The sequence below is a fragment of the Oncorhynchus masou genome, chromosome 6 (assembly GCF_036934945.1).
Source record: "Oncorhynchus masou masou isolate Uvic2021 chromosome 6, UVic_Omas_1.1, whole genome shotgun sequence".
NCBI lineage: Eukaryota > Metazoa > Chordata > Actinopteri > Salmoniformes > Salmonidae > Oncorhynchus > Oncorhynchus masou.
In genome coordinates, this window is record NC_088217.1 from 21,747,122 (window position 1) to 21,758,008 (window position 10,887).

At 41.8% G+C, this 10,887-nt stretch overlaps 1 protein-coding gene across 1 annotated transcript in view; it reads right to left on the reverse strand.

Annotated features, from left to right (window-relative positions):
• LOC135541595 (DENN domain-containing protein 2D-like) overlaps positions 1 to 5,588 on the reverse strand; it is a 33,252-nt gene extending 27,664 nt beyond the window's left edge. The window contains exons 1-2 of the mRNA XM_064967905.1: positions 5,199 to 5,588; positions 2,174 to 2,272 (exon numbers count right to left, since the gene is read on the reverse strand). Of these exons, the coding sequence (XP_064823977.1) occupies positions 2,174 to 2,264 (91 nt within the window). The 5' untranslated portion in view covers positions 2,265 to 2,272; positions 5,199 to 5,588. The remainder of the gene's footprint in view (positions 1 to 2,173; positions 2,273 to 5,198) is intronic.
• Between the last annotated feature and the right edge of the window lie 5,299 nt (positions 5,589 to 10,887).

Genomic DNA, 10,887 nt, shown 5'->3' on the forward strand with positions numbered 1-10,887 from the left:
TATAACTACCTATCAGGGGACACAATTCAGTCCCATTCAAAACCCTAATCTAAAAACATAACCTTAACACTAAAAACAAACCCCCTTAGAAATAGTATTTGACCTTGTGGGGAATAACAAAATGTCCCCACTTGGTCAAATCTCTCCCTCCCTCCCCCTCTCTCGTGTATATGAAGTACCACATTGACACAAGGCGGTCTGCCATAGACAGGTAGTGGTGGCCTGATGGGTAGAAAATGGCACAGCAGTGTTTCCCAAATATTCATTTAGCAGTGACAGGCCGCTGCAGCTAAATCGTTGCCACTACTCCAAAAAAATAGGATTTAAAAAAGTAAGTCGGGAGAACCTAAAATTCCATTGTATGGGGTCCCCATTGATTTTGTTTCAATGTTTGAACCACTCAGCATAAGAACATGGCATAAGCCATGGGAAAGTGTAGAATTTCTGAAAATTCACTTTAAAACTAATTCTCTCAGCCCGAAATCAAAATGCTTAGAATTGAGGAAATTAGCCACACCCACACTGTTAGGCATCGTGAGGATCTGTTAGGCATCGTGAGGATCTGTTAGGCATCGTGATGCTTCTACTTGTTACCCACCACCAGTGAGAGTCCGGTCTGACTGTGCCATTTTTTGAAAGACAAGCATGTACCTTCCTCTACCACGTGACTCCGTGGGAAGAAGGGAAACCATTAACAATGCTACAATGCCAGTTACGCCACAATAGAACCAGTAAGGCTAGATGGTCACTGACATACCTAATGACCTGCCACAATAGAACCAGTAAGGCCAGATGGTCACTGACACACCTAATAACCTACCACAATAGAACCAGTAAGGCTAGATGGTCACTGACACACCTAATGACCTGCCACAATAGAACCAGTAAGGCTAGATGGTCACTGACATACCTAATGACCTGCCACAATAGAACCAGTAAGGCTAGATGGTCACTGACATACCTAATGACCTGCCACAATAGAACCAGTAAGGCTAGATGGTCACTGACACACCTAATGACCTGCCACAATAGAACCAGTAAGGCTAGATGGTCACTGACATACCTAATGACCTGCCACAATAGAACCAGTAAGGCTAGATGGTCACTGACACACCTAATGACCTGCCACAATAGAACCAGTAAAGCTAGATGGTCACTGACATACCTAATGACCTGCCACAATAGAACCAGTAAGGCTAGATGGTCACTGTCATACCTAATGACCTGCCACAATAGAACCAGTAAGGCTAGATGGTCACTGACATACCTAATGACCTGCCACAATAGAACCAGTAAGGCTAGATGGTCACTGACATACCTAATGACCTGCCACAATAGAACCAGTAAGGCTAGATGGTCACTGACACACCTAATGACCTGCCACAATAGAACCAGTAAGGCTAGATGGTCACTGACATACCTAATGACCTGCCACAATAGAACCAGTAAGGCTAGATGGTCACTGACATACCTAATGACCTGCCACAATAGAACCAGTAAGGCTAGATGGTCACTGACACACCTAATGACCTGCCACAATAGAACCAGTAAGGCTAGATGGTCACTGACATACCTAATGACCTGCCACAATAGAACCAGTAAGGCTAGATGGTCACTGTCATACCTAATGACCTGACACAATAGAACCAGTAAGGCTAGATGGTCACTGTCATACCTAATGACCTGACACAATAGATGATTTGCACACTGTCAAATACCACCACCTGTATTTTACTAAACAACGTCTATTTGAGAAAAATGTCCAGCATGGTCAAGCATCAGGCTGGTTCTCTCTCAAAAAAATCAGAATTCCTCACATATCTCCAGAATAAGTGAATTTAGGAAAATGTGCCTGTTTCAGAAGTGTTTATAAGAGGTGTCCTTTGTTTTATGAATCCAATGGGTTTGCCTGAGTGAGAGGGAAACAAAGCAGTCGAGGCCAAATCTTTGTATGCTTGACAGGCATGTTTAGTTCATGACCAGCCTGATTCATGCTTGCCTCTTACTGTCTGTTTGCTTAGAGTTCTGTGTTTAACCTTTTCCAATAATGTATAATTTGTGTTCTATACACACACTTGGGATCAGTTCTATTTCAACCCATAGCCATTTTCCCTAACCCCAAGTCACTATAGGCCCAAAATGAAACGGACCCACTTCTATACAAGACACTCACGGTCTCTGTGGAACTTCTCCTGGAGGGACGAGAACATGGTAGTGAACAGTTTCATTGGCCCATGGTCCCCCGCATCACGCTCATTGGACATCTTGGTGCCTGCAGAGGAAGGAAGAGCAGGGGAGTGAAGGACTGATAAGAGGATAGAAAGTAGCATGTTAACATGGTGGAAAGCTCCTTGAGTTACTTTCACTTATCCTTATGGTTAGAAAGAAAAGGTTGGAGGGGATTATTCAGTGATTATTATCATGTTAGAGATTGATAGTAGGGAAAATGACCCTCACTTTCAGTTTGACTTCCCTTTTTTGTTGAACTCAGACAATAGTTAAGGGACAGGATGTTGACATCAGGAAATTGACCAATAGGTCATTAATGAGAATGTGTCATCTTTTGTTGATGCCCTCTACACAGACCGGAGGTTGAAAACTACATGAGAGAGAGTGCCAGAGAAGAGGTGAAGGAGACAAAGGGAGAGAAATAGAGAAACATTTGGTTGACAGCGATTGAGTATGTGAGAGAGAGAGAGAACTCCCAAGTAAAAGTAGGTAAGACGGCTTAAACGTGTGTTGAAAGATCAAGCACAACACTTCCCACTTATTCAGCCCCTAAACCACAAGCCTTCAAATCAATTATGCCAGGACAAAAATGTGGATAAGAGTTAACATGTCACATGCTGTAATTCAACATTCACGGTGTATCATACCAATATATGATAACAATCTGGAATGGGATTTATTCTGTGGAAGTTGGATCTATATCAAGCCTGACAATATAGTGGGGCTAAACAGGAGGCATTTCAGGTGAAGTTGCACAAGTCTTATGACCAGCTTTCCATAACAAATTACAGTGGATCTGAAAGATTTGGATAGGTATTAGCACAGCCCTTTTGGTAAGGTATTGTAATAGCTTTGATCATCTGAGTTGGATCACTACTCCCTACAAGACTACATGGATCGCACTACTATAATATTATTTGTGTGTATTTAATGTACCGTCTAATGTATTGTGATTGTACACTAATGCCAGACATCTGAAATTGTCTTTGGAAAATCCAGTTCTATTCTACAGAAGTGACAAAGGCAATTTCTTTCCAGCCAGCTGTCACTGAACCAGTAGCACCAGATTGGTGAGTTTTGTTTTTCACAGTTCTTGCTCTGACACACTTATGTAACCATTTGAACATAGTCCCTAAGTTCAATATAAAAGTGTGTTAGTAATAAAGACTAAACAGTCAAATCCTGTAGACAGACACATCTAGAATGGCGAAGTCAGGGAAGATGGTTTCTTACTGTCGTCAACAACAGCCATACTTTTACTCATAGGTGTCGGAGTAGCCCTGGATTGATTGCTTAAATCTGTGAGCGCTTCAGTAAGATTGAAACGTGTAGATGAACTTCAGACCGTAAAACAAGCTTACTTTACAGTTTTGATTTTTCAGTATTTGATGAGGCGGCATTCTGCCTTCTCCCTACAGTTCTCACCCATTAGCGTCACCTAAGATGGGCTCATGTGAACTACAATCCTGACGCTGTGTTTTAAGGTTTAGAAACGTCAATAATCATCACTTGCAATATGGCTTTCGAAACATATGGCCCTCATCTTTCATCAGCGAGAATGAATCCTTAAAATAAACTGATACAGTAAGTGTTGCACAGAGCCAGACAGCTATGGGTGCCTCCTTCTGCTATACACTTCCCGAGTCACGCTTTCGCAGATGTTCGGAGCAGGATAATTAGCACAGTGGTCACCTCGTCTTCCATAAACAAGCACTGTTACATGGAGATATGGCTGTGTGGGAACACTAACCCTACCAAGGCGTGTATCAATTTAACCTTTATTTTTTTATTTTTTTATTTCTCGTTGAAATAAAAGAGAATGTCCTCATGCTTCCAAAACTTGGAAGAGACGTGTTAATGTTCAGATTGGGCATAGGGGCTATTTGAAGCAGAAATCCATGAGGCCAAACAATTCCAAATGATAAACCTTACTCCTTGGCTGGAGCTAAGAGTAAAGAATCTTTCTTCAGACCCTCAGACAAAACGGGCCAAACAGGAGTGACTGAAAGATAAACCTTTTCACTTCCGTGTGTGTTCTAGTAAGTAACAAATGAGAGTTGGCCTTGGTGCCATTGAGATATTTAACTGTGGAGATCTACACTTCCGCTTTAATATTTCACCATTACCTCTCATCATCCCTGTCTGACATACAATGCCTTGAGAAAATATTCATACCCATTGACTTGTGTGTTACAGCCTGAATTTAAATGGGTTAAATTGAGATCGTCACAGTCCTATATACGAAAGCCCATAATGTCAAAGTCTAATTATTATTTATTTAACAAATGTATTCAAAATGAAAAGCTTAAATATCTTAAGTCAATATGTATTCAACCCTTGTTATAGCAAGCCTAAATAAGTTCAGGAGTAAAAATGTACTTAACAAGTCACATAAAATCCTAGAGGAACACCTGGTGCAGTCTACATTCCAACACTGGGAGTCAAATTCACCTTTCAGGAGGTCAATAACCTAAAAACACAAGGCCAAATATACACTGGAGTTGCTTACCAAGACAACAGTGTATGTTCCTGAGGCCTACTTACAGTTGACTTAAATGGGCATGAAAATCTTTGGCAAGACTTAAATGGCTGTCTAGCAATGTTCAACCACCAACTTGACAGAGCTTGAACAATTTAAAAAAAAGAATAATGTGCAAATATTGTACAATCCCTGTGTGCAAAGCTTTGAGTTACCCATTTTCAATAGCCATTTACAAAGCACAGCATATACAGTATACAGGTGGAACTATATGCCATTGCCAACAGTTGGAGCAATGTTGAGTATAGTTGAGAATAGCCTACTATTGTAACCATTGAAAATCAATACATGCTGATGTGAAAGGTGTCTCTGTGTCTAACAAGCATATCATATGTACAGTTTTCATTAAACAAACAAAATTAATGAAACTTAGATATACACAACCATTACAGGAATTAAAAATAAACTGTATCAAATGGCAAATACTCACTTTCCGCGGAATAATTTAATCAGTTGCTTAAAGTTCCCAAAACGTTTTAGTCGCTGTTCAATATCTACAGTCGTTCACACCACATAAACAAGCAAGCAACCCGTCGTTCAAATGCCTTCTTAACTAACTACCCCGCACACATGCAATCGATTTCCAGGAACCGTTTCTATTCCGCTCAGTGCTAGATGTGCCGCATTCTGCGGATGAACACTTGTGGAAGACAGCTAAACCCTGGGCTCTCTTTATTCAGAGACTTTCATTTACAACACAGTTCCTTTGATGTGTAGCGTGAGTAGCCTACGGTTAAATTGGTTGATCGAATATAACCGTACGCAGGTTATCGAGACGACAATAAAACTAATTTGACAGATACCATGACCCACGTCAGATGTGTGAACAAAGGGGACACCGACACGCCCTTTTCCAAACGTTTCTTAAAGCCTATTGAAGGGCGCGTTGTCTAATTAATTTAAGGAGGTTGGTCTGCTTTAGAGAATATTGAAATAATGGATAGTATTATTTAGCCTATCCATGTTTCCTCTAGGCTCTCATATGGTGATGTATTAAGCTAACTAATGTATATTCTCACACTGCACTAGATACTGACATTCGTACATATTAACCATACTCTCTTTCCTAGCTGTCTTTGAACGTGATGAGTAGGTCATCTTTATATTGGGGGTGTGTTTACACAGGCAGCCCAATTATGATTTTTTTCCCACTAATTGGTATTTTGACCAATCAGATCAGCTCTGCAAAAGATCTGATGTGATTGGTCAAAAGACCAATTAGTGGAAAAAATATCAGAATGTAAACGCAGCCATAGTGTCACGACTGATTTCTCACGTCTATGCTCATATTATCTGACATTAATACAACAGTCAACAAGCAGGCTATGTTTCTCATGTTCCTGGTTGACTATTATGTTTTGGTTCTCCCTCCTACCATTTTCTAGTCATGCTTCTTAAAAATGCATGCATGGGGCAATGGATCATATACTTTAAATCAATGGCATAGCAGAGGCCCATAGGAGTCATCTTGAGACATTTAACGGAAATGACTCCCCCTGGTGGAAAAGATAAGGATAGCAAAGGCCACGAACATTCCTTTATGTCATAATTTGTCAGTGCAAATTATGACAAATTAGTACAAATGTCCCCTTTATTCCCTTATAATAATACAGTATTTTTTCTTTGTCACTGTAACCTCTAAATCCTGTTTGGGTGTTTTTTTTGCATTTTCTCTGATAACTTGAAAACAAAGTTCTAGTATTTAACTATTTTCCTCTACCTACTCTCCTACAGATTAATCAAGAGCTTGCTTTGTCCCTGAGCATACACACACTGTTGTGTGTTTGCATAAGAAGCCAACCAGATTCAACCAGCCACCACCGAACCCTCCACATGTTCCGGAAGGTGCCTGCTTCTCCGTGATGTGCCCGTTCCTGGTGGGGCCACTGGAGTTGTCAGCGTGTGTGTACCCCATCATCCTGGACAGGCCCTTCATAGAGGGGGCCTGCGCACCGGGGCCCTGCGCTGGAGATTCCTCATGCAGGTCAGTGGGTTAACTAGGGTATCCCGATGAAGGGTTTATAGTAGCACATACAGACATTATCTAGCCTATTAAGTGATTGTTTGGAATTGTTATTTTTATCTGATAGAAAGCAATACAACTCAATATGTTATGAAAGGGACTAGTTGGTCTCTAGAAATGTTAATAGCAACAAGATGCACCAACAGAACTGCAAAATGAGTGGTCGGTCCATACAGAATGGTTTGAAATCACATTGACATGTTATTCTCCTTGGCCCTGCAGTGTCTGGAAAACCTCCACCGTAGCCTCCAGGCCCTGGGCTCCATACTGTATGTGCTCCAGGGGCCTTACCAGGGGACAGTGAGGTGGCCCAGTGGGGAGTCACCCAACTCAGCATGGACACAGAGATAGAGTCCCACACGACACCCAACTGGACCAGGAGCTTCACATCATGGCCTGGGAACTAGGCCTCAACATACACACCACTGTGGCACCCATGCTCTATGATGTCCAGGGCCGGGTTAATGCAGAGGCTTACCGGGGCTGAAGCCCAAGAGGCAGCAAAAAAAAAAAATGTGGAAAAAAACGTACGAAAAAAGCCATACGTATATACAGTGCCTTCCAAAAGTATTCGGCACCCTTGAACTTTGCGACCTTTTGCCACATTTCAGGCTTCAAACATAAAGATATAAAACTGTATTTTTTGTGAAGAATCAACAACAAGTGGGACACAATCATGAAGTGGAACGACATTTATTGGATATTTCAAACTTTTTTAACAAATCAAAAACTGAAAAATTGGGCGTGCAAAATTATTCAGCCCCCTTAAGTTAATACTTTGTAGCGCCACCTTTTGCTGCGATTACAGCTGTAAGTCGCTTGGGATATGTCTCTATTTTGCACATCGAGAGACTGAAATTCTTTCCCATTCCTCCTTGCAAAACAGCTGTCAGTGAGGTTGGATGGAGAGCATTTGTGATCAGCAGTTTTCAGTTCTTTCCACAGATTGTCGATTGGATTCAGGTCTGGACTTTGACTTGGCCATTCTAACACCTGGATATGTTTATTTTTGAACCATTCCATTGTAGATTTTGCTTTATGTTTTGGATCATTGTCTTGTTGGAAGACAAATCTCCGTCCCAGTCTCAGGTCTTTTGCAGACTCCATCAGGTTTTCTTCCAGAATGGTCCTGTATTTGGCTCCATCCATCTTCCCATCAATTTTAACCATCTTCCCTGTCCCTGCTGAAGAAAAGCAGGCCCAAACCATGATGCTGCCACCACCATGTTTGACAGTGGGTATGGTGTGTTCAGGGTGATGAGCTGTGTTGCTTTTACGCCAAACATAACGTTTTGCATTATTGCCAAAAAGTTCAATTTTGGTTTCATCTGACCAGAGCACCTTCTTCCACATGTTTGGTGTGTCTCCCAGGTGGCTTGTGGCAAACTTTAAACGACACTTTTTATGGATATCTTTAAGAAATGGCTTTCTTCTTGCCACTCTTCCATAAAGGCCAGATTTGTGTAATATACAACTGATTGTTGTCCTATGGACAGAGTCTCCCACCTCAGGTGTAGATCTCTGCAGTTCATCCAGAGTGATCATGGGCCTCTTGGCTGCATCTCTGATCAGTCTTCTCCTTGTATGAGCTGAAAGTTTAGAGGGACGTCCAGGTCTTGGTAGATTTGCAGTGGTCTGATACTCCTTCCATTTCAATATTATCGCTTGCACAGTGCTCCTTGGGATGTTTAAAGCTTGGGAAATCTTTTTGTATCCAAATCCGGCTTTAAACTTCTTCACAACAGTATCTCGGACCTGCCTGGTGTGTTCCTTGTTCTTCATGATGCTCTCTGCTCTTTTAACGGACCTCTGAGACTATCACAGTGTAGGTGCATTTATACGGAGACATGATTACACACAGGTGGATTGTATTTATCATCATTAGTCATTTAGGTCAACATTGGATCATTCAGAGATCCTCACTGAACTTCTGGAGAGAGTTTGCTGCACTGAAAGTAAAGGGGCTGAATAATTTTGCACGCCCAATTTTTCAGTTTTTGATTTGTTAAAGTTTGAAATATCCAAAAAATATCATTCCACTTCATGATTGTGTCCCACTTGTTGTTGATTCTTCACAAAAAAATACAGTTTTATATCTTTATGTTTGAAGCCTGAAATGTGGCAAAAGGTCGCAAAGTTCAAGGGGGCCGAATACTTTCGCAAGGCACTGTACATTATATATTAAATATGTAGTATATGTATATATTTTTTTACTGAAACCGCCAACCACAGGAGGATTCAGGAGCCTCAATGAGGGTAGATTAGTAGAGCGACAGCAGACAATCGTCAGATGGGATGAGAAGAGTTGATAGGGCCCCCCATCGTGGGCCCCCTGCCTTGATTGGGTAACTGATAAAAATTTAAAAACTGCATAATAGCCGAATGTGACTGGTCAGTTGTGTGAGTCAGGGGCTGGGCCCAAGCCCATAGGGAGCCCATGAGGTTAATGTTTTATTTAATCCATTTTAGATGAAGGCTGTAATGTAACAAAATGTGGAAAAAGGGAAGGGGTCTGAATATTTAACGAAAGGCACTGTGTATATAGATGAATGGCATACATAAAACAAATCCTCTGCAATCTGCACACATTACCCCATAATGACAAAGTGAAAACAGGTTTTTGACATTTTTGCAAACGTATTAAACATAAAAACTGAAATACTTTATTTACATAATTATTCAGACCCTTTTCATCCTGTTTCCATTGATCATCATTAAGATGTTTCTACAACTTCATTGGAGTCCACCTGTGGTAAATTCAATTGATTGATTGGACATGATTTGGAAAGGCACACACCTGTCGATATAAGGTCCCACAGTTGGCAGTGTATGTCAGAGCAAGAACCAAGCCATGAGGTTTTAGGGATTGTCAGTAGAGCTCCGAGATAGGATTGTTTCGAGGCACATATCTGGGGAAGGGTATGAAGACATTTCTTCAGCATTGAAGGTCCCCAAGAACACAGTGGCCTCCATCATTCTTAAATTGAAAATGTTTGGAACCACCAAGACTCTTCCTAGAGCTGGCTGGCTGGCTGGCCAAACTGAGCAATCGGGGAGAAGGGCATTGACCAAGAACCCAATGGTCACTCTGACAGCGCTCTAGAGTTCCTCTGTGGAGATGGGAGAACCTTCCAGAAGGACAACCACCTCTGTAGGACTCCACCAATCAGGCCTTTGTGGTAGAGTGGCCAGACGGAAGCCACTCCTCAGTAAAAGTCACATGACAGCCTGCTTGGAGTTTGCCAAAAGGCACCTAAAGGACTCTCAGACCGTGAGAAACAAGATTCTCTGGTCTGATGAAACCAAGATTGAACTCTTTGGTCTGAATGCCAAGTGTCACGTCTGGAGGAAACCTGGCACCATCCCTACGGTGAAGCATGGTGGTGGCAGAATCATGCTGTGGGGATGTTTTTCAGCGGCAGGGACTGGAAGACTAGTCAGGATCGAGGGAAAGATGAACGGAGCAAAGTATAGAGAGATTCTTGATGAAAACCTGCTCCAGAGCGCTCAGGACCTCAGACTGGGGAGAAGGTGCACCTTCCAACAGGGCAACAACCCTCAGCACACAGCCAAGACAATGCAGGAGTGGCTTCGGGACAAGTCTCTGAATCTCCTTGAGTGGACCAGCCAGAGCCCAGACTTGAACCCGATCGAACATCTCTGGAAAAACCTGAAAATAGTTGTGCAGAAACGCTCCCCATCCAACCTGCAGAGTTTCAGAGGATCTGCAGAGAAGAATGGGAGAAACTCCCCAAATACCCAAGAAGATTCGATGCTGTAATCGCTGCCAAAGGTACTTTAACAAAGTACTGACTAAAGGGTCTGAATACTTATGTAAAATGTAATATTTCAGTTAATTTTTTATAAATTAGCAAACATTTCTCAAAACCTGTTTTTGCTTTGACATTATGGGGTATTGTGTGTAGATTGAGGGGAAAAAACGACTTAATCCATTTTCGAATAAGGCTGTAACGTAACAAAATGCGTAAAAAGTGAAGGGGTCGGAATACTTTCTGAAAGCACTGTATATTATTGGTCCGCGGTTGCCCATCCCTGCACTAAACAAAGCACTAATTTAGATAAATTAACATTCAGA